Source organism: Aulonocara sp. 'chitande type north' Nkhata Bay, linkage group LG23 (assembly GCF_057382095.1).
Source record: "Aulonocara sp. 'chitande type north' Nkhata Bay isolate Kocher_YH1m ecotype deep benthic linkage group LG23, A_spYH_male_GT1.1, whole genome shotgun sequence".
NCBI lineage: Eukaryota > Metazoa > Chordata > Actinopteri > Cichliformes > Cichlidae > Aulonocara > Aulonocara sp. 'chitande type north' Nkhata Bay.
In genome coordinates, this window is record NC_141365.1 from 42,398,625 (window position 1) to 42,422,471 (window position 23,847).

A 23,847-nucleotide genomic window follows, 5' to 3' on the forward strand; every position below is an offset into this window, starting at 1 on the left:
TAAATGCAAACGCTTGCGTTTGCACCTAGTAAACATACATACCAGACTAATAACATTAACATATTGTATTTGTGTTTTCAGTCATCCTACATCATTCCAGGGTATCTAAAGTTCAATCTGATTATCTCTAGAGCCACTCCTAATGCCTATAACCACTGGGACCACTTTGGACTTTACCTTCCACATCTGCTCCAGTTGGTACTTCTCTATTATCTCATGCTCCTTCTTCCCGATGTTGCTGATAGATTGCCACATCTATCACAGTTGTGGTCTTCTGCTCCTTGTCAACCATCACTGTGTCTGGTTGGTTGACCAGTAGCCGGTTCTCTTTTTTTAACTGGAAGTCCCACAGGACTTTAGCCCGTTGTTCTCAACTACCTTTGGGGGTGTCTCCCATCAGGATTTGGGGACTTCTGGTCCATATGGGGCAGACATGATCCTGTACACTATCCCAGTCACTTGGTGTGTCAGTGTTCATGGTTCTTACATTCTGCTACTTTATGCAGGATAGTCTTCAGGGCACCTTTGCACAGTCTGCAGCTTGGGTCCTGGTAGATTTTTGACTCGATGGATCTTTCTTCTGAGGCCTGTTCTTGTGCTGCCATGATCAGAGCCTCTCTGCTGTACTTTAAGCCACTGGTACCTACTTCCTTAATCTGCCAATGGTACATCCCATGCAGGGCTTGGTCATCTATGACAATTCCTCCTCCTTTACTTCATCACCATCTGTCTTCAGCTGCCTCGGGCTTTCTTGGAGTAGCTCATCTCAGGTGGATGTTTCAGATGTATTTATGGATGCTGACACTTTCTAATCATCTCTTATTCTTTCTTTATTGCCTCAGGCTGGACTTTAGAAGGAGACCTCTCTGTGTTGTGAAATGCTTTTGTGTCTTCACATAAGTGGCATCCATCTCCTCTGGTGGCCAGATTCCAAATGAGTATCTGATGAATGATGGCGTGGATTCTGCTGGTTTCTCACGGCCTGTCTTACCTTTTCAAGGTATTTGGCTGTGGCTAACCTTTGTGCATCTTTATCATTGCTTCCTCTGGGATACCCATTTAGTTGTAAATGTCCTGTATATCTGCTATCCTCCCTTCTGGTAGCTCCACCCATTCAGTCTGGATCACCTCTCCTCTCTTTACAACCCTTCGACCACATTTATCCAGTCCAAATCAGATCCTGATGTTCTCGTTGTAGATCCTTGTTAGATAGATCAGTGAGTTAATGTTTAAGTCACTCCTGGGATGCAACGTAATGTCATCCATTTGCAGGTGGTAGCTCACGGTCACTCCACTCCTGAATCTATAACTGGATCCACTCTCAGTGATGAGCTGGCTCATGTGGTTGAGGCCTATGCAGAACAGCAGTAGGTGCATTGGAGCTGGTCTCCAGTGTTGTCTTCCACAGTCCCATTAAGTTCTGAATAAATGTTATTAGTGTACTATTAGCCTTTACAAGTATCCATATGTGGGGCACTGAGTCGTAGGCTTTCTAGCAGTCAGTTCAGACACCACTCAAGTGTATTGCAGCAACTCATGTGATTAGCTGATTGTGTACATGCCTAGACATGGGCATTTTGATCTCATGATCAAAATGGGAAAGAAACGTGATTTTACTGATTTGAGTTTACAGGAAGTCAACTGAATAACCGTTTTTTACAACTCTGAATTTACAAAGCAGATGGGCTACAGCAGCAACACTGAGGCTACAATTTGCACAGGCTCAAAAAAACAAACAAACAAAAAAAAAAAACTGGACAAATGTTACCTGGTCTGATGAATATTGATTTGGCCCAATTAACATGAAAGTATGTTGGAAAGGTACATGTACATTCTGCCTTGTACCGATAATTCAGTGGTAGTTTAATGGGGTGAACGATATTTCTGTTATGTATTATTTAAATGCCACACCAGACCTTGCTGTTGCTGCTAACCATTTCCGTGCCTTTATGACCACACTGAACTCATTTTCTGATAGCAGCATAACACATGATGTGTGACAGAGCTCAGATCATCTCAAACTGGTTTCCTTAACATGCCAGTTTACTGTACTCAAATGGCCTCCACAGTCATCAGATCTCAATCCAACAGAACACATTTGTGATGTGGTGGAGCAACAGATTCACAGAGTTGACAAATTTGCTGCAACTGTGATGCTGTCATGTTAATGGATCAAAAGAGTCAGTGAAGAATGCTTCCAGTAACTTTTTGAATGTATGCTATAAAGAATTAAGACATTTTTAAATACAAAAAAAGACTCCAACCCAGTAGTATCAAGGGATAACTAATAAAAAGTGTGGCGAGTTTCTATTTTTTAAATCCTGGTCTCATCACCCATAAATCCAGAAACCCAGACGTTGCATGATAACTCTCAGTCTGGATGTGAGATACGGGAGATATCTAACACTAAAAGAACTAAAGCAAAAAACAAACAAAAAAAACCCCAACCCATTTTACACTACAGTTTTTTCCATGGGGGTTTGTTTGCTGTTGTCACCACTGCATGGTCTTAGATCTGGTCAGTTTCCTGGTCAGAGCGTGACGAACAGTCAACATGTAGGAGCGACGTTCAGGCAGAGGGCGCTGCTGATCCAACACCAACCTGTGGCACACACACACACATACACACACACACACAATCAAACAGCACATGAAAAAGAATCATAAAATCCTCTGGGCTCTAACAGTACACCCTAGAGAGATGTCTAATTATTGTTTTTGCTTTCCAGTATCGTTCAGGATCTTTCCTATCACCATCTATAAGAAAATCTTTTGTACTACCTTTGTTTATTGCTGTGTGACAGGGCGCAGTCCATCAGGAGCAGTACTGACTGTTGTTTTGAGTATATTTAATTAATAAAAATGTTGCATTCATAGTCGAAACACTGAAAACACGATTAAAATCTGACTAGCATGGATATCACATGTCTGACAAAACACAGAAGAAACAAACCTGATGAGCTGAAGCACTGCTGCTTCCACTGCTAGGACTGCTTCAGCCACAGACAGCTCTCTGAAACCACACCTAAAGACACAGAACGAAATCAATGGCTCATTTAGTTAGCATGCAAGGAAATAGTTTTTACTTACTTTATTTAGCACTCAGACTTTGTAGGCACCATATAGTGGAATTCAGGCTGAGCAGAATTGATATCCAATACATACACTACTATACATAAATATTTAATTCTGTAACAAAAATGTGAAATTCATTAATAAAATATTGACCATGTAGTCAAAAAAAGCTTGTTTCCATATAATTTATAGTAGACTACATGCTGTGTGCCTCACCATCCCTCCATGTGTACATTATACATGAAGTAAGAGGGAGTAACAGCAGAAGCTCCAGCTCAGAGCACAGCATGAATCAGTGACAGCAAATTTGGCATGGATTAAGTCAGAAACAGCATAAAAGGGGGCACTGGGGTTGCAAAGTGGTTTGCAGATGGACAGCAAAGATGGGCAGGCTAAAACAGCTTCAGCTGGGATTTGCCAGCTGGTTGTGTACAAGAGTATCAGCTTACGGTTACAGCCCAGCTTGACTGGACTGACATTATTCTTAATCAATGACAAAGTTATTTTATTATCAAGTATAACAAAGACAAGAAAAGCATTGTACAGTATTACCATGCACATATGAAAACATGAGCACTCAAACCTTAAATCCTTGGCTAGTCTCTGTCCTTCGTCTGTTGTCACCTGCCTGCCGATTTCCAAATCTGCCTTATTGGCGACCAGGACCGCGGGAACCACTGACAAACAGACACACAAAGTGAAGTGACAATAAACCATCACGATGACCCTATGGCACGCAGTTTGGAGTCATTCTGTCAGCACACTACTAACAGAAGACAGGGTGGCACAACCAAACATGGAATCTACGTCCACTCAATCTGTGAATATGTGGGTGTGTTTATGTGTGTATGTAAAGGTGAAAGAGAGACAGAACAGAGGCCTGATGTTTGTGTGAAGAACAGACTGTTAGTTCAGTTTTCAGCAGCCGTTTTCTCATACAGATCAAAATATCTCCCCACCCAGATTCTGCTTGGTTTGGTCAATGAGCGTCTTGAGTTGTGGGACCTCCAGGAAGCTGAAGCGCTGTGTGATGGAGTACAGCAGCAGGAAACCATCAGCCCAGCGAATGGAAGACTCCAGAGAAGCTACAGAGCTCTCCTAGAGGAGAATATATCATCAAAAAGTTTTCAGATTTATTCATAAATAATAGACATAGCTGGATATGTGTTAACAACAATATGAAATAAACATAAATTTATATATTATGAACATATTATACATACTATATCAGAACAGGAAGCGGTAGAGCCCTACTCCTTTGATCTTTGGAAAGTTAATTAGTATTCTGTGTCCTACCAACACTTAGTCCATGGTTGATGGAATTTAACTTATATGATGTCTTTTTAACTTTCAGCTAGTACTCAAAGCACTTTTACACTCCAAGCTGCATCCACAGGTATTTTTATTTTATCACTCATGCACACCCACAAAGAGGATCTTCAGTATCTTTCCCAAGCACAACATACAGATGCAGAAGCTGGAAACTGAACTACCTACTGGTACTGGAATTAGGAAACAAGCAAGAAGTGTAATGGGTGTAACAACTGAAACAAATGGCATTACTTGTCCAACTACACTGCAGACTGTGGAGGACTGTGAGTGACAAAATGAATGAACTAAACACAACATTATTATGGACACAGCAAAAGTCTAGCCTTTTAAAAAACTACAAATAAAAGTCAATATTTACCTTCCAAGTTAAGTCCAGAATCTCCAGATCGACAGCTTCCTGATCCACCACCCGGCTGCATTTGTAGGTCACCTCTGAAGAACACACACACACAGACACACACAGAGAACTGTGTCACTTTCAAAAATCCTGCCAGTGAAGAACTCAGGTAAGTTATGTAATGTTTACTGTCAGCAATGCAAAAATATTTACCCAGGTCTTACCCTTTTTATGGTCGTATTCACCAATAAATCGCTTGGTTATGAAACGAACACACAGCGCTGGAGACACAAAACAGACACAGTGGCTGAAGGCGAGAAGCATATTTCTAACACATTCTGCACAGTCGCACACACACAAAGTTCCTTTTAGTCATTTGAATCTGATCTAAAGCATCCCGTGCTCACGTCATGCCTCCTTATGTGAGTGTTGCCTTCAGAACGACCCTCTTTGTGACTTTATTTAAATAAATGCACAAGTGCTTCCTTTGTGTTTGGGTGGAAAGAGCCCAAAGGCTCGTGTCTGTTTGACTTTCATGTCTGCTATTTAAGGCCTTGCTGTATTTTATCAGGATACATTAAAAGGTTAAACACGCTTGTTTAAATCATCACTTGAGCCTTTACACCTGGAAAAACACTGAGTTTATTTTCAGGCATGCTGCCCACCACTATCACAATCGAATCCCAGCATGCAGACTTTGTTGACATTGTGCATAGATGTTTTGTTCCCTGAAATTTACTCTGGTCCTTCTAATATGAAGGAAATTAATGGAATTTGATGTGTGAGCCTTTAAACCATTGACAAAGTGCCGACAGCTAAATCTGGCATTGCTATTTTTGGAGTTTGCTATTCGCATTAGTCATTATACTGTAAGAATGTATGATAATTTTTACTCATCACACGTCTTATGTTTCCTCAGTTATTTTCGTAGGAATATGTGTAATATTAAAATGTTATGGGTGTGTTGTAATGTCTCTATAACTGTGCCATGAATCTGTCTTCTCAGTGCATGAAAGCAGCTGAGCTCATAGTCGAGCGCACAAACATTTGAAATGAAGCAACAAGTTTGTCTATTACACTCAACTGAAGACGAGCTATTTTTAGAGCTGGACAAAAGTAGCAGACCTATATGACATTCAAAACATAGCAGTGGAGGTGATGGAGGTACATGTCAGTGCTATGAAAGATAAACACTCTAGGTTTTCCATTTTTAGCAAAAACCTTTAAACCGTGGCTCGCAGTTAACCCTAAACTTAACCTCTTTCATGCACTGCTGAGATGTTATCTGATTCAGAACTTAAAAAGCACGTCCCCCTCTCTGCGTGCCTGTGGTTTTCAGCTGCTTTGTCTCCAGCTTACCTGTTTTCCCAGTGTTCTGAGCTCCCAGAATGAGAAGTTTAACTGGAACCATTTTCCTGTTGTAGCCAAAATTAGTCCAGCGTGTGCCCTGCTGTTTGTCCCCGATTGATGCCCTGCAGGGAAGAGCAGAGGATGCTGAGCCAGCTTTGGGAGACAAAACAAAAGTAAATGTAAAAATAATAAAAACTGCACACAGTCTCAAAGAACTGAGAAAGAGCACGAACAATGAAGCTAGAAACTGAATAGAAGACTTACTACTGCCATAGTACTGACCATAAAGTGAAAATAAACTCCAGATATGGGGAGTAGTAAAAAACAATAAATGAACTCGCTGCTTGGTCTTAGACACTGAGCAGACAAAGAGTGGAGAGATGAGACTGTCTCCTCTTCTCTCCTGTGTCCCCCCCCCCTCCTCTCTCTTAGGTAACTGCATATAACAGGAGCCATTTGTCTGTGGGAATGGCGTCCAACTCCGAGCGCACATCCTATTTTGGATCCATTGAGAACAAGCACACAGGCACTCCTTTAACTACTTAATCACATCAAAAGCTCGCCTCTATCTACAGAAGTTCTTTGACAACAGATATCGACCCAGAGTCCAGAACGATCTCAAGCCTCACTATAATAACTTTGAGACTCAGATGAGTGGCTCTGAGTGCACATACTTCAATTTCAGAATGTCAACTGGGCCAAGAGCATATTTTGGAGCTCAAGTGTTTCTTAGAGTTTATTTTTCTGTCTGTTATAGAATGAATATTAAAAAACTTTTAAACAGCTACATTTCAGAAGGAAGGTGTGAAACCCATCGTGCTTTTCTTTACCTTCTGCCATGCAGATATACTGCTTCAACGCTGGATGCTCATATAAAACATGAAGTCACTCTGTGAGTCAAAAGCTCAGGCTTCACATATTGTTTTGTGCACTTGGATCTACATGCCATAGAGATAGGACGTCCTTATATGGTCATCTCAGTTACAGCACCTGCAGTCTTTTGTTTGTGAGGGGCAGCCAGTCAGAAGAAAGGAAGGGAGAGGAGATAAAACTTGTTTCCAACAGTGGATCAAATGAGGAGCTGCACTGCAGCTCAGTGTAAATAAGGATTATTTTAAACTCAGAACATGCAGAGCTCCTACAGGAGTCCAAATTCTGACTTATTACTTCATTTCTAGAGTCTAGTAATATAATACATATTTTAAAAAACATACATTGCAAAAATAAAGTGAAGAATATGAGGACTCGTTTGATTTTAAAGCATTTGGAAGGCGTCATAAGTGATATAATTTGAATGTTATTAAAATGATGCAATGGAGGAAAAAAAAACACCTTAAAACCGGAGTAAAGACATTTTTAGGATTTTATTTATATTTTGTATGTTTCTCAGATTTATTCCACAAAGCTGGTTCTCAGCGGCGAAAACGATTCAACAGTATACACAAGCATTGAGGGCGACTTCAAGACACAAAGTTCAGAGATGTGTGTTGCTTCAGGGGAAAAAGGCAGAGCTGTCGTCATATCAAGTGTTCAGCAAACAGATGGCTCGTCGACGGCGGCGGCTCCTTCTGTGACGGCTTTGACGCACTTCGCCATTGTTTGGGAAGCCCTGCTGATGGAGTCTGAAGACAGAACGAAGCAGCACAGATTATGATACATATTTGCTTGCACATTATTTTGAGAGAAAAAAAATAGCTATTATATATATAAAAAAATAAGTAAACAAACATACCTGTCATGTAGAAGTCCTTTACTGTAAGCTGAGGCGGCACCAGAGGAGCTGCTAAGAGCTCCTGGTTCACAGTCTGAGAGGAACAGAGTGAGGAGATAAACAGCTGAATCAAGTTGTCAGGTAAATCAGAGGCAGACCAACTAACTGTGTTTCTGTACCATAGCGAGCTCATTGGCTTGTTTAAAGTAGTTCGCCTCCTCTACATCGTCGTAACGGACCAGGTTAGGAGAGACTTCGGCTAGCCTGGATCGGATCTCATCTAAGGAGTCGTAGGGCAGCGTTACACCCGTCAGCTGAAAACGCACAGAGACGTTAAGATGACTGGTTTCGTGTTAATAGTGAACATCAGTACGGAATACTCAAAACACTTCCTGCTTACTTCAGACAAAGCTCTGATGATCTTCCAGTCCTCTCTGGCGACTCCAGGAGCAGTGACGGCTATCTTGGTGTGCTGGCTCCTGCCTTCAGTGTTGACATAAGTGCCGTTTTTCTCCGTGTATGCAGCACTGGGTAGGATGATGTCTGCCATCGGTGCTCCTACGTCACCATGATGACCTGAAGGGGTTGCAAATTGATGTTCATTCATGTCCCCAGATTAGCAGCATTTGGTTTGTCAAATCTGTGTGTGTGTGTGTGTGTGTGTGTGTGTGTGTGTGTGTGTGTGTGTGTGTGTGTGTGTGTGTATACCCTGGTAGATGATGAGGCTGTCTTTGGGCAGGTCAGCTCTGCTGATGCAGCCCGCATCAGCTCCCAGCAGGAAAAGCACTTTAGGTGGATTCTTCCTGATGGCGTCCACTCCGGCCTTGTAGCCTAGATCGAGGGCAGCCACTTGACTCGCCACCCTGCTCTCACACACACACACAGACACACACACACAGTATGAGCATCTACTGTATCTCATTGCATTAGGGTTACTTGAAATCAGCTGCTTAGCTGTACCTGTGCAGGACGTTAAGGACTTTCCAGCTGTCCTCCACTCCGCTGCTGGCTCGAGCGTTCTGAGCAATGGTGGAGACGGCGCTCAAAATTGCAACTCCATCTTCTCTTTGCAGAGCGCCGCTGCCCACAACCACAACTGGACGCTTGGCAGCTGAAAGGACCTGCCAGGAGAGAACGGAAAAAAGATATTCAGTCTGGAAATGACTGCCCCTGCCTGAGCCCGGTTCTGCTGGAGGTTTCTTCCTGTTAAAAGGGAGTTTTTCCTTCCCACTGTCTTCAAGCGCTCACTCATAGCGGGCAATCTGATTGTTGGAGTTCATTCTCTATATATTCAAGCGTTTAAGGCCATTTACCATTTTGAATCTCACTGGACGACGTGAGTGCCCATTACCTTGCAGAAAGCATGTGTGCCATTGGCCAGCTGCTTCAAGACTGAAGTGTCTTCTCCTAGGTGATCGTACGTGTAACTCAGGTCAACCTTGTGGCCCACCGTAGCAATCTGCAGCTCATTATGGAGCCAGCTGACGGAGTGAGACGATAACAATTACAAAACTTTAAAAAAAAAAAACAACTTAAAACTTAGACTTAAATAACAAACCGTTAACTGTGATATGTGTTTACCTCTTGCGGATTCTGGCATTGAACAGTGGGGCTTCATAGCGAGGGTTCGTTCCCACGAGCAGCAGCAGGTCACAGTCCTCAATGCCAGCAATGCGACAGTTTAGCAGGTAGTTGGAACGCAGGTCAGTTCTGCAGAAAGCAAAAAAAGAAGTAAAAAATAACACTGTCAGCTAATAAAGCCATGTATTTTAGCACCTAAGGGATGATGAGAGGTTCTTCCTTACCCTGCACCTGCCATGGGGAACAGCTCCTCAGTGCACAGGTTTTCTGAGTTGAGTCTGTTGAGGAGATCTTTGAGGGCGACCAGAGCTTCAGCGTCCGCCATCCCTCCCACTATGGCTGCCACCTCACTCCCCTGCACGCTCTGCAGCTGCACAAACACAAACATTTATGCATGACGACAGCCCCAAACTTCCTGACTACAATCAACAACAAACCTTAAAGTTTCCCAGAATTTATTTATGATTAATTTAATTACCAAGCAAGAGCCAATAAAGAAGCAAAAGCACTTACTGCTCCAGCAACACGAGTGAGAGCATCCTCCCAGGTGGTCGGGGTCAGCTGACCTGATTCATCCTTCACCATTGGTTGGGTCAGCCTCTGCCTCTTCAACCCATCATATGCAAACCTGCAGATACAGTTTAGTTCAGATACAGTGGAATAGATATATATATTTAAAACAAAAACACACCCAACTGTTTTAAAGATGATTATAAAGTGTGAGACTTTATGTCCAGTTCTGTATTACCTGGTCTTATCAGAAATCCATTCCTCATTGATGTCATCGTGGAGCCTGGGCAGTATCCTCATCACCTCGCCTCCACGTGTGCTCACAACAATATTGCTACCGACAGCGTCCAACACATCGATTGACTCGGTTTTCCTGCAAAGACGGCGGAACAACATGACGTAAAACTGCTCCGGGAAGTTCAAGAGAACTCGTGTTAAATACAATCGAGCATCAGACCCTTTCCTACCTAGTCTCCCACGGTCTTGCAGTGAAGGCGTAGGGCTTGGAGGTGAGCGCCCCCACAGGACAGATATCGATAACGTTGCCCGACAGCTCCGACATGAACATCTTCTCCACGTACGTCCCGATCTGCAAGTCGTTTCCTCTTCCTGTCGTTCCCAGGTCTTCAACGCCGGCAATCTCGCTTGCAAAACTACAAACACACGCAGGCAGGGCAAGCTGTTTGAATATCCACCTCCATGCAAATGTTACAGCTCCATCAAAGCATGAACTGGTTTTAATCACTGTACATCAAATCTTTCAACACTGCTTTTAGTTATTTATTCACCCTTTATTACAGAAGTGCAATATTTTCTTTAATTACTGTGACCTTTCCCTCTTGAAGCACACATTGATGTCTAGCACTGTGCATGTATGTGTGCGTTTTAGATGAATAAGTGTGTTATCGGTCTTTATTATGTCCTCATGTTCGGTTTCTAGGTAGTTTAAAACACAATTATAAAGGAATTGTGGACCTTCCATGAATGTAACGTGTCTTTTGCCACATTACATCGCTGTTAATGCCACATTATTACATTATTCGTGACTGACGTGTACATGGCACTCACCGGACGCAGCGCGTGCACTGAATGCAGCGGGTCATGATGGTTTTAATGAGAGGCCCGATGTTTTTGTCCTCCACTGCTCTCTTTCCTTCTGAGAAGCGGCTGCGGTCTGAACCGAACTGCATGGACTGATCCTGAGAAAAGAGGAGAAAAAGACGGGAAAAAAGCTGATCCTTTGATCTAAATGCACTCATGAGAATAACTTAAATTACACTTCTGCAAGGTTACCTGCAGGTCACACTCTCCTCCCTGATCACAAATAGGGCAGTCCAGTGGGTGGTTGGCCAACAGGAACTCCATTACTCCCTCTCTGATGAGACACAAACACATGAATACACGCCTTTAGTTTTCCTTAGTTTGACTTGTTGTTTTCAAAGTGTGCCCAAAGTTTGAATAACATTAAGCTAGAACCAGAGACCGCTACAGTTTTTACCTGGCTTTTCGTGTTTTCTCTGAGTTGGTGAGGATGTTCCAGCCTTTCATGACGGGCATGGCGCAGGCTGCTACTGGCTGAGGGCACATGACACAATACGCATACATTACAAATAAATTAATCATTAATCATTAATAGATTAATCATTTATGCTGAGATTGGTCCCAAAGCATCTTAAACTCAGTCTCAGCTAAAATCCTTTTCATCAAGTATAAGCAGTAGCCTGACGTTACCTTTGGTGCTTTCTCAATCTCCACCAGACACATGCGGCAGTTTCCTGCCACAGAGAGGCGCTCGTGGTAACAGAACCTGGGGATTTGAACCCCGACCTTCTCACAGGCCTAGCCAGGAAAAGAAACAAGGCAATTTGGTTAATATACGTGATGTGAAATTACAATCCAGGCTTTAGCGAATAGATTGCCAGGTATTTTACGTTTTCTTGCTAATTTTGTGGTCTGCCTTCTTTAGAATTAAAATGTGAAAATGACTAACAGATGAGTCAAAGCTTTGCTAAAATATGCACATTCCTATTGCACTAATATTCCTTTATAAAACAGGAAAGTGACTAAATGTCAGCTGATCTGTCCTAAGTGGTTACTGCCCAGTTGACTGGTGCTTGAAGGAATCATAAATCCAGACTGCGTGGTGTTATTTCACAGTGTTTGAAAACTAGGCCAAAACTTAATCCAGAGATTAGCTAGCTACCTAAAACTGACCCATTTGTTCATCACCCCTATCCTCGCTACTCTACACTGGCTACCTGTTAGATACAGAATTAGTGTATTTGAGCCCATTTTTGAATATGAAGCTCAGATTCACTTTGATTCACATTGATGCACGAAATTACTGTCATGAAAACACAGATACCACAAAGTACTACACAGCATGAGCTGGCAACACTAGGTGACATCTACAACAGCTTGCAGTAAAATTGTGTACTGAAGCTTTCGTACCTGCAGCACAGTAGTTCCAGGCTCCACCTCCACTGGTTTCCCATCCACAAATACCTCCACCATGTTGCTGGCTGCACGCACTGGGGTACGCACTTGAAGTGCATGCACATAGAAAGAAAAGATCCTACTCAATCAACAGGCACATTTTTATGCCTGTTACATGCATACAGTAGGTGCTATATTTAGAAACTTGCATTAACTGCTATGTAATCTCTACTCTAACTCACAGACCATACCTGGGTTGGAAGAAGCCAGGCTGCCCTTGGCAGCTCCAGCTAGAGCCCGGCCAACGGTCGGCAGTCGCAACATGACTCTGTGAGAGAAAACATATGAGCGCAACTCAATGTGCTAATGCTGAAGTCATCATAATTACTGAAAGTGTACACAAGTGTTTGCAAAGAAGAAAGCAAGCATAAATGCCAGATCGTTACTTTTGTTTTTATAACACAATCACTACAGTGCAGAAAAACGACAGTGCACTAAAGGCCTCTGCTGTTGCCACTTTTGTCCCCATCTATATTCTGAAAATGCTTTATTACATGGTTGTTATGTTTGATTCAGTAAACCTAGTTTAGGTGACAAACTCCTACTCCTGAGCCACGGTACCCAGTGCGTCTGGGCTTTGCAGCTGTCAACAATAACAAGTGTTATGGCCGCGATTTCAGTGTTCAGCATTTTAACAAAATAATGCAGAGAAATGAAGAATTTACAAATAATATCGAGACAACAAAACATCAAACAGCACAGCACAACGGCTTTAAATAATACTCTGCTTATGTGGATGTGCTAATGAGCTGCGGGCTAACAGTGACAGCTAACAGTATTACTCAAGGACACAGAGACGCTGCATGTTCGTAGAGGGTAACTGAAGTTATAAGCTCAAATATTTCCTTTTTCGTTTCCTTCCATTTAATTACACATATATGTCGATGCGTTCATGTATGCATCACATTTGTTTGGTTCTTACCTTTCGCTATTTGGCCTTCTTGACCAGAACAGCGGTGATCTTAGTTATATACCACCAATTGAAACGGCTATGGCGTTAGCGGAAATAGCAGGATGTCGTGTTTCCGCTTGAATACGAGGTCACACTTTTCACAATAAAAGTCTTAAAATCGTTCAAACACTAATATTCAGCATAAATTGCAGTTTTTATTTACAGTCTGTAGCTTCAATGTAGCAACAAAATGTCCCCGACTTAAAAAATTAAAAAAAATTAAAGTAAAGTAAATTAAAACTCTAAAATAAAATTTGAAATCTCAATTATTTAAAACATGACGGTGTTTGAAAAAAAAAGAAACTGAACTCGGTTTGTAAATTTTATCTTGTGGACATAAAATGTATTAATAATATGGAACAAAGTAATGATATATTGGTCTGTGTTTTGGGAAAAAACAAAATAAAACAAACAAACAAACAAAAAACCCACTGATAACTACACGGCGTTTTAAATTGCCACACTGGAGACTTTCTCACCGTATGAAAGTTCAAACTTCACCTTTGACTACATTTCCCATGAGGAAGGGAACGTTACCGGAACTATCTACGTGTGCATTTTCGCGACAGTTCAGGAAGCATCATATGCAAACAGCTACAGAAAACGAGCAGTAGTTTGGGCTTTCTCATGTGAAGGACTGCAAGAGAAACAGGTAATTTTGTCGTTAAGTGAGGAATTTCAGTCGTTTACCAAAAAACTAAATAGCTACTGAGCAATTTGCGTTATGGTTATTGCTGGTGAGACTTAACGGGCCGTCTCATCTTATTAAAGTAGCTAGCAACGTGCTAACTGTGTCTGCTAGCAAACAAAGCGACAAGGAGATTAAAACATATCAGTGTTTATGCAGGAAGTCACTATTATTATTTAGTGTGTGTCCTATTTAATTGATACGTATGAGATGACTTTACATAATGTGTAGATGTTTAATCCAACTTAGTGAAAATGCACCAGATAGCTGCTTCTGTGCTGTTCTTTTTAAGCAGTTGTTTTTTTTTTTATTGAAGAAAGCCAAGAATGCTTATCAATCACAACTTGCTGTAGGACATATATAATATTACAGGTTAAGAAGATATAGTGTACAAGTTTTCTTTGCAGGACTATGTGCCAAATTTGAAACCAGAATTTACAGCTAAGGTACAGCTTATATATAACTTACATAGGCTGTAGGGCATCGTGTCTAGGAGTTAAGCTTGATGAACTTCTCTATGGCTGTCCATGGTTTTCCAAAATGGCTTTATTGTGGGTTCCTTATCAATTTTACAATCACGCACCAAATCCTTCATACTAAGCATTTAAGCACATTTATATGGCAAACGTATCACACAGAGCATGTCAGGTGTAATAAAAATGAGTGGAAATGCATGTAAATCATCCATCATTGCTCTGGAAGCTTTGAGAGTAGGCATAAAATGGCATAATACAGTATAGTTATAAATTCATCCTAATTTTGTCTCAGGTTAGAGTCCTTTTCACTTTTCACTCTTCTCATCTGATTTTCAGCACCATGTTGCCAACCACAAACAGCAACGGTGCCCTGGCTTCCAGGGACGCTGCACGCCACACAGCGGGTGCGAAGCGCTACAAGTATCTGCGGCGGCTGCTTCATTTCAGACAAATGGACTTTGAGTTCGCCCTGTGGCAGATGCTTTACCTGTTTACCTCTCCTCAGAGGGTGTATCGCAACTTCCAGTACAGGAAACAGACTAAAGATCAGTGGGCCAGAGATGATCCTGCTTTCCTGGTCCTGCTCAGTATCTGGCTATGTGGTAAGTCAATACTCATTCCCTAAATAATTAAAGAGCACTGTGGTCAAGGTTTGATGAGGATATTTGTGAATTTTACCTCTAACCTAATCTGTTTGACTACATTTAAACAATCACTTGTCCTGCCAGTGAAACCCCGATGTTGGCTGTCTGCTATGATACCTAAACACTCCCTGTGTTGTTGTGCAGTGTCAACAATAGGCTTCGGTCTTGTGTTGGAAATGGGAGTCGTGGAGACGCTGAAGCTGCTGCTCTGGGTCGTCTTTGTTGACTGTATAGGAGTCGGTCTGCTCATATCAACTATAATGTGGTGAGCAGTAGCATTGAATAAATTAATGAGATGTCCTCTTATTTACTCTAATTAAGGCGTATTGTTTGTTCTTTACTGCATGCCAAATCTTATGTGTTCTTCTCCAGGGTGGTCACCAACAGGTACCTGCTGAAACAACCCAGCAGAAACTTTGACGTGGAGTGGGGCTACGCATTTGACGTTCACCTCAATGCTTTCTACCCGCTTTTAGTCATCCTGCACTTCCTGCAACTTTTCTTCATCAACCGTGAGTAGCCTGTAGATCTGTATGAGTTTAATCAGCATGTGTGAAATTAAATCATCTGATTCAAACCAACAAATGTTTGTCAGTACAGTTAAAATAAAATTTAAAGGGCTAAAGAAATGTTTATGATGCTCTTGCTTCACTACATTTCTCTTTTTCATTTCTTATTTCTTTAATTTTGTACCATGGCAGTTGCTAATATTTAGGCTTGATAATTTCTCCATAGATGCATTACAGCACTGATGACTCTTCTTGTGTGTTGTTTTGTGTGTTTTTTAGATCTTGTGATGATAAGTTCAGATTGGTTCTTGGGATATTTTGTCGGAAACACTCTATGGTTGATTGCTATTGGTTATTATCTCTACATAACCTTCTTAGGGTACAACGGTAAGTACCCTGCACATCATAATGCTGCATGCATTTTCTTAATCTGTTTTTGATTTATTGCTGAAAATTCAATTTCATTATATCTTAGTTACATTAGAAATGAAAAAAAAATCTTATTTTTTTTAATTTATGAATTTTCAGGTTCATCATTTGTTGATTTTCTTAGTCTTAATCTGTGAAAATACTGACTGTTGATTTCTCCAACAATGTGTCACTTTGTTATCACTAAAAAGCTGCTGTAAATTGGTGATTAACGCCAAAAGGTGATCAGAAAAGTAGCATAACATTTTCTACTGCGCATGAAAATGTTTCATAAATTTTTGTAACTTAACAACTATAATTTTGCTATAATTTACAAAGTCCAATCAGCCCTAATTTTCAACATTATTAGTATTTTATGGGCTTAGATGTGCAATAACAAAATGTAATACAGCACTAAACTGTGATCTTGGTTTTGCTACCATCTAGTGGCCATTTGGTGACATTGACACACATCTACAGGTGTTTTCGCTAAAGTAAAGTGAGAAGGCTTTAACTTATTAGAGATTCATTTTCTTTGTGGCTATAAGGCAGCATGACCACCATGGAGCACGTATACCTTGAGAGAAATGTAGTTCTTGCTGTCAGTGGTTCATGTAAAGAGTCTTCTCTTTCAATCCTCACAGCTCTACCCTTCCTGAAGAACACCGTGGTGCTGCTCTACCCCTTTGCTTTGCTCGGCCTTCTCTACATCCTCTCCATATCTCTGGGCTGGAACTTCACTCGGGGTCTCTGCTCTTTTTACAAGTACAGAGTCATGCAGGACCGGCTTGCCTCTGAGATTGGACACTAGCTGGCTCCAGGCTGACGCAAAATCTGTTTTCAGCTCATCTCTACGTGACAATGACTCCACGTCCAGCTGCTGTCAGACAGGATTTTGCTGAGAGGGACCTCTGGTGGACTCTTGGTAAACTGGTTGATTGATGCCGAGCTGGGTGACACTGCTCAGCTCTCTCTTGATTTTCTGTTTGGCTGTGATGTTGAGCTGCGGCTACAAAGTCCGTAAACGGTGATGTGTTCAGACTGGTGACAGAAACGATGGGGGGGTGGGGATGAGACGCAGCTTTTACTGTTGTTTTTTTTGAATGATTTGTAAATATGACTCTGGCAGGTTGTAATATAAACACAGAGGTTTGTTTTTGATGAGTTTGCGTTGTTTCTTTGAGTTTTCTTAAAAAAATAATCAGATTCTGCTTATTGAAGAAGGAAAAAAAGTTAAGTTAGAAACATGGGATGCAAACTTATTTTCTTTCTTTTCTTTTCTAAAAGTGTACATTCCAAAGCACTTTCAATAAAAGGTTTTAACTTAAGGTGCCTCAGTTTTATGTGCTGGCACAGGTTCAGCACAGTTTAGTTTAAAGCTCCCAGCAGCAGCAGCGTTTTTGTTCTCTGGATTGCTTTTGTAGTAACACGCTTCAGTCTCATGGTGTCGCTGTTGCAGTTGCAATCACAACTGAGAAACTCGCTGAAGCATCGCTGATGCTTTTGCTTTCTGTGTAAATGAAGAGTGACTATTACAAAGGCTGGAAGATCTTAGCAGATGTGTTCAGTGTGTCCCATCAGTTCATACTGATGATACAAAGCAAAAAAGGGTAAAATAGTCATCGTGCTATCCTGTGATGTTCTAAATAAAATGGAAAATTAATGTAGTCTTAACTTTATGAAAGTTATGTTACCAGTAGGGATAAATAAATAGCCCTAAAGGTAGAAAATTTATCTTAAAGTCCATAAAAATGTAATTTTATTTAAGAAAACATAATATCCAGCCTGCACGCATTAAAGAACTCATTCAAGTAATTTCAATAATTATGGGATGTTTGCCTTTCTGTGTGTGCATGTCAGTGGCCTCATTCAAAATGTCATGAGTGAGAAACTGATTTTCCCAAATTCCGCACCAATAAACTGAACTCAGTTCTGCTTAATATTAATTTTATTTTTTCATAAATGGCTGTTGGTAAGAGCAGATGTTAAAATTAGGCAATGGAAAGGTAAAATAGGCATGTTAAAATGTTATCACTATTTAATCAACATTCCCAGAGCAAAAAGTACATATTTTTGCAAAAAAAGTTTAACTTTATACAAAGTGCAGCTGCTGTTTTGCTTGTAGTTGAATTACTTCATCTGCAGTTTTTTCCCCTTGTAACAGTAACAGAAATGCACACATGAAGGTAGCTCCAAGGAACATCTTCTCAGCATCTCTTAAGTTTTCAGAAAAGATTAAAAGTCCATCAGTGATACTGGTGTGCTCTGACAGTAACAAAAGTGAATAAATCACTTACTGTCATCCATTTCACTGAGTGCATTGATGCCAGCTCCTCTGTAATCTCAAACTCTTTTGTTATCCCACGCTCTCATCGCTCACTGAGTGACACGCAGTCTGACGACGCCACATTTTTGGATTGCCTTGGATCGCTTGGAACCCTGGCTCAATAGGTGCTAAGAAAGGACTTGGTACCAGGTGCTGCCACCTATTAGAAAACCCTTAAATATGTGTTGAGTTGACTCGAGTAGATACTAATGGAGAAGGGCTGTGTGAAGACGTATTAAATGTAGGATTTAGTGTGTGAATGTAATCAGCACCGTCACTTTAACCTCCTAAGACCCGACCTCTTCCACGGCATGCATTTTTAATTTCCCTTTGATATTTGGGCTGATTGGGTCCTGATGAATGTAAAAACAAAGAATTACCAGATTTGTTTTTTTTACCTAATTTTTGTCTCTAAGAAAAATGAGAGCCACATGAGGATATTCGTTTAAAACTTTGATAGAACAGTAGCAGTATAATGTCCTCGTAAGTGGATATCAGGCCCTTGTAGAGCAAAATTGAGTATTTTGGTCTAAATAACCCAAAATGTGATGTCCACATATGTGGACGCCAGGTCCTAGGAGGTTAAATATTTAAATATATTTGATGTTTCCCACTCAGGATTTAACCTAATGACCATGAACACCAAAGCCTGCTCTGTACCAGTCCAATTGTGCATCACTGTGATCTTCACCACAGTTCTGCAAACGAACTAGTTTTGTGTGCACTCGACTGTATCTAACTGCCTGGTACAATATTTCCATGCAGTCTTTCAATAACACAAAATTTTGCATGACGTTTCACAAAAAACACAATTTAATCACATTATGTGTATGAGTTAATTTTCCAGCTGATAAAATGTTTCTCTCAAATGTACAGTTCTAACCTTTGAAAATTACTTACCATCTTCCTCTGCTGTCTTTCTCACACCTTTCTCTATCTCTCAGTGTGCATATTTTTTTCTCTCAATGGGAAATAAAGTAGCTGTACTTTTATCTAGCAGATAAATTTAATGAGAAAGAGCATTCAGCCGTCAAGTCAAGTGGCGTTTTATTGTCATTTCAATCATGTACAGTGGTACAGTACAGAGTAAAATGAAAATAGGTTCCTCCAAGACCCTGGTGACAGACAATCGGCACAGGACTACGTAAAGTGCAATGTGCAAAAATTGCAAAAAAACAAGACAAGATAGTGCAACATTAGACATATCAGGATGATACAGACACAAGACAGTGCAATGGAAATGTGCAAAATACTGACTGCTGGATTTCCCAGAGGACCCCACACGAGGGATTAATAAAGTTTTATCTAATCTGTTGTGCCAAAAGTATCTTGGTGTGAGGGGTCTTTGCAGATGGAGCGGGTGCTATAAGTGTCCGTGATGGAGGGGAGAGAGGCTCCAATGATCTTCTCAGCTGCTCTCACTATCCGTTGCTGGGTATTGCAATCCAATACGGTGCAGCTACCATACCAGACAGATATGCAATTACTTGGGACGCTCTTGATAGTCCCACCGCAGAACGTGGGGAGAATGGATGGAGGGAGATGGGCTTTTCTCAGCTTCCGCAGGAAGTAGAGATGCTGTTTGACCTTCTTAGTTGAGGGATCAGGCCCCTCCTCTGTGGAACCAGCTTCCAGTTTGGATTCAGGAGACTGCCCCTCCCTGAGTCTGCTCTGCTGGAGGTTTCTCCCTGTTAAAAGGGAGTTTTTCCTTCCTACTGTCACCTTCCCTAAATATAATTGTTGGGGTTTTCTCTGTTTTCTTCGTATTGTTGTAGGGTATTTACCTTGAAATGTAAAATGTCTTGAGGCAACTTTTGTTGTGATTTGGTGCTAATATATATATATATATATATATATATATATATATATATATATATATATATATATATATATATATATATATATATATATATGTATATATATATATATATATATATTTGACTTGAATTAAAAAACTGAGCAAAAACTATATTCGTCTTTGAGATATTTCATTTATGTATTGCAACTGCTGCTTTATCTAGCCTGGACTGTAACTAGATTATGGGAATGACAACTAAAAGAGGGTCAAAGGGGGTCAGTTAACCTCACAGGATGAGCAGAGATTGCATGCTACAAAACTAAATGCAACAGCTTGAGTTCAGCTTTGACTTATGCTATCTAATATAACCAAAAAAAATAATGTTTTAATGTTTAAAAAGTAAAGGTTGAGCATGTAAGCAGACTGTGGGATGACATTATATTGTCATTAGGAACTTAGCAAGTATCTCCAGTAATATGTGTGCACATCAGAACTAATGGGAACAAGTTCTTATCATCAATTGATAGCATCTGAACACTGTACACTTTATCCCCTGAATTATGCTACACATAAAAATAGATAAGTGATAAAATCCAAAGTTTATCACAATTTATTCAACAACGGCTTTTAACTTTATGTGAAGTGCTGTTTCTATTTTGCTTGTAGTTAATTACTTTGAAAGCAACAATGTAGCATTTTCATATTTTACAATTCTTGTAGCATTCGTTGTCATGGTCATCATCCTGATATCCTGTTGCAATTATGACGTAAGTGTTAGGATGTTAGGATGAATGGATTAGGGGTTAGGGTTTGTTTTTAAGGATTTAGCAATTGCACAATGTGATCATGGCAACTTGGCCTCACAAAACTCCCTGACTGAAATGAGCCATCAATCCCTTTTTCATTTATTGTAATTGTTTATTTGTATATATATACAAAATCTGTACTTTTTAAAGAGTCTTCATATGTTTTTTTTATCATCAAATTTATATTGCAAATGTAAATAAATATACATGATAGTATCGATCCCAAGTCGGCATCGGTATCGGATCGATACTAGCCTGGTGAGATCGATTCTTTACTTTGAGTTCTGCTTGTATGCTATGCTGTGCTTTCGGCAAAAACGAAACAACCAGGTCGCTGGACTCACCGCTCCTGTGTCAGCGGAGAGCACTTTGCTCCCTCTCCCCCACTTTTATGTTTCGGTGTAGCACTGACACGTCACGTGACTTAGACACTTTGGGGGTTGTTAAGTTGTTTACATATTAATTATATATATATTTTTTGTTTTTGTTGTTGAGAATTTTAATTGTGATTTTTTTTGTATTATAGTTTATCAACAGTATTTGTTTTAATTTGTTTACTGGTTTGCGTGCACTTAAGATTTAAAAAAAAAAAAAAAGATCGCCACCACGGCAGACCCGATGGCATTTTCATAATTAATTCTTACAATAATCACACGGTTGCTGTAACAGTACATTCAACGGCTGCAGCTCTCCCGCTGGCAGCCGTACACATCACCACCACCAAACCTGCAGCGGCATCGCAGAACACGCCCTGCCACATACCCCCATTGCCCGCTTCACCTCACCCCGCGAGCAGCAGAGGGAATCGACTCGGACCATCGGCGCCCCATGCCCCAGCCCAGCGATGGGGAAGTGTCAACTCTGGTTGCCCGCGCCTCCAGCGGAAGCCCCGGAGCTAGCCTGATGGCCACCCATATCGCAAGCAGCGGCGCCGCAGCAGGCGTGGAAGTGAGCTGGCGACCATGCAGCCTGCCGAAGTGGACAGCATGCCGCCTTCAGGTGTGGCAGGACCCCCACGCACCTCGACCTCCGTCTCCAGCTTGGCAGGTCCTGCTGGCGCGCCAGCCTCCGGCTCACCCCGAGCCGCGCGCTGTCCACCCTTACAGTGATCACACGGTTGCTGTAACAGTAGCCTACATTCAACGGCTGCAGTCCTCCTGCTGCCAGCTGTACACATCAACTCCAAAAACAACAACAGCACAAGCAGCGCACAGGTTTTAAGCTGGCGAGGCATCATTGTAGATGCAGTGAAGGTGAGTCCATCTCACCTGCAGCGGCATCGCAGACCACGGCCCGCCACAATAATAAAACATTTTTTATTTAATTATAAATATATTGTTTCTCCTAATTATGCCCCGGGTTTTAACTAATTATTAATACCAAAGGAAACATCACAAAAAACACTTAAGGTCATGAAAATTAATTGCGATTTAGCAATTCAGTGAGGCATCCACCTTATTTATTGAAAAGTATCGTATCGGTATTGGTATCGGCGATACTGGCCCGAATTTACTTGGTATCGGATCAATACCAAAATATGCAGCATCGCACACCACTACAGGCTACTGAACTGCTGAAATGTTGGACAATGGACAACACTGAGGGGACTAACTTCACTAACTTTCACATTGGTACTTAATGTGGTACTTAAAAGTACCACCACAACACATGAGGTGCAGATTACAATACAAATATCGTGGTTTCATTCAACTTTTAGGTTCATTGTTAAAGAGCATGTACAAAAACATTATGACATCTTTCATTAGCATGATACACCACCTTCCCCCAGAGACAGAGTTGTGCTAAAACAGGTGCACGTGTCTTAATGAAAGAGGCTCACCCCGACATAAAGTCAGACTTTATGTTCATTTGATCACCACAGAACTTGTGTGGTTACATCATTAGCAAAAACCTCGATTTAATTCTTTCACCTCTGCAGTGGAGTTTAGTCTGCGGACACTCAACAAAAAGGTGCTATTGTAATAGGGGGCCATTTCTTACTCCTGTGAGAAGCAAGAGTTAACTTGAGGATCAGGTTGTACGTGTCTGTTGGTGGTTGGCATCCCAATGACACTTCTTCCAGGGCTGAAGTGGGACTGTTAAAAAGTGTGTTAACGCATTAGTATTACAGGCTGTGCCAAACTGCATTCTTGACACTTGATTCGGGAAGGTGTGAAAGGTAATCCTGCAGCATATTTTGCCACTCACACTTGACAATACACCTGTGTTTGCTAACATCTTGCTGCCACGGTACAGTGTAAATATAAGCAAATGAATGAATGAATTAAAAAAGGAAAATGCATTGATAATTTTCTGCTGGGACATTATGTGTTTTTTAAGAAGTCAGCTAATTGGATTATATTTCAGAAAAGCTTTTTAAGTATTTTTTAATTTTATTTTTAAATTTAATGTTATTTTTTCGCCATTATAAAGCAAGCGACTGCTCCACCAGAACCTGAGTTTTTACATGTTTGCATGAGGAGATTTTGGCTGGACATAAAAAAACAGTTTTGAGGAACACTTTCCCTTTTTATTGTTTGCTTACACGTATATGATTTATTTAAAGATGAAATAACTTGGTGTCATTGTAAAGTGTGGGATCAGATTTATTAATTTAAAAGATGGCTGAGTGCTGTTTAAGTGAACAGTCTGCTCACTGGAGTTCAATCATTAAACCTTCTAATAACTAAAAACAGAAAGATTTATGTAGCTTTAATTTACACATTTCATGCCACAGAGTAAAATCCATGCATAAAAGTGAACTTCACACATAATTTGAGCTTTAAGAAAGTGACATCTGGTTCTTTGACAGTCACTCAGTCAAACAGATACGAAGATTATTTGATAA

At 40.8% G+C, this 23,847-nt stretch overlaps 3 protein-coding genes across 4 annotated transcripts; 1 reads left to right on the top strand and 2 right to left on the bottom strand.

Annotated features, from left to right (window-relative positions):
- Positions 1-1,405: 1,405 nt before the first annotated feature.
- LOC147302497 (ras-related and estrogen-regulated growth inhibitor) lies at positions 1,406-6,444 on the bottom strand. Of its 2 annotated transcripts, none has more exons than XM_086283324.1 (8): positions 6,377-6,444; positions 6,104-6,216; positions 4,969-5,025; positions 4,766-4,839; positions 4,035-4,173; positions 3,659-3,752; positions 2,954-3,025; positions 1,406-2,602 (listed from the first exon to the last, which is right to left on the bottom strand). In XM_086283324.1, exons 2-8 carry the CDS (start codon positions 6,153-6,155, stop codon positions 2,494-2,496), a joined length of 597 nt encoding a protein of 198 aa, XP_086139450.1. In that variant the 5' UTR covers positions 6,156-6,216; positions 6,377-6,444; the 3' UTR covers positions 1,406-2,493. The 2 variants fall into 2 exon arrangements, with proteins under 2 accessions (XP_086139450.1, XP_086139449.1); XM_086283323.1 differs by having other exon boundaries at positions 6,104-6,247; positions 6,359-6,441.
- A 995-nt stretch (positions 6,445-7,439) lies between these two features.
- ndufs1 (NADH:ubiquinone oxidoreductase core subunit S1) lies at positions 7,440-13,449 on the bottom strand. The gene is made up of 19 exons (XM_086283634.1): positions 13,315-13,449; positions 12,584-12,660; positions 12,348-12,439; positions 11,628-11,735; positions 11,395-11,471; positions 11,190-11,271; positions 10,965-11,095; positions 10,364-10,549; positions 10,135-10,269; positions 9,900-10,014; positions 9,611-9,756; positions 9,387-9,515; positions 9,157-9,286; positions 8,766-8,926; positions 8,514-8,668; positions 8,206-8,381; positions 7,985-8,119; positions 7,827-7,899; positions 7,440-7,716 (listed from the first exon to the last, which is right to left on the bottom strand). The coding sequence occupies exons 2-19, from the start codon at positions 12,654-12,656 to the stop codon at positions 7,625-7,627; spliced, it is 2,196 nt and encodes a 731-aa protein (XP_086139760.1). The 5' UTR covers positions 12,657-12,660; positions 13,315-13,449; the 3' UTR covers positions 7,440-7,624.
- A 414-nt stretch (positions 13,450-13,863) lies between these two features.
- On the top strand, positions 13,864-17,397 carry unc50 (unc-50 homolog (C. elegans)). Its single transcript, XM_086282624.1, has 6 exons — positions 13,864-13,996; positions 14,845-15,110; positions 15,297-15,417; positions 15,525-15,664; positions 15,941-16,048; positions 16,714-17,397. Exons 2-6 carry the CDS (start codon positions 14,849-14,851, stop codon positions 16,878-16,880), a joined length of 798 nt encoding a protein of 265 aa, XP_086138750.1. The 5' UTR covers positions 13,864-13,996; positions 14,845-14,848; the 3' UTR covers positions 16,881-17,397.
- The last annotated feature ends 6,450 nt before the right edge of the window (positions 17,398-23,847 follow it).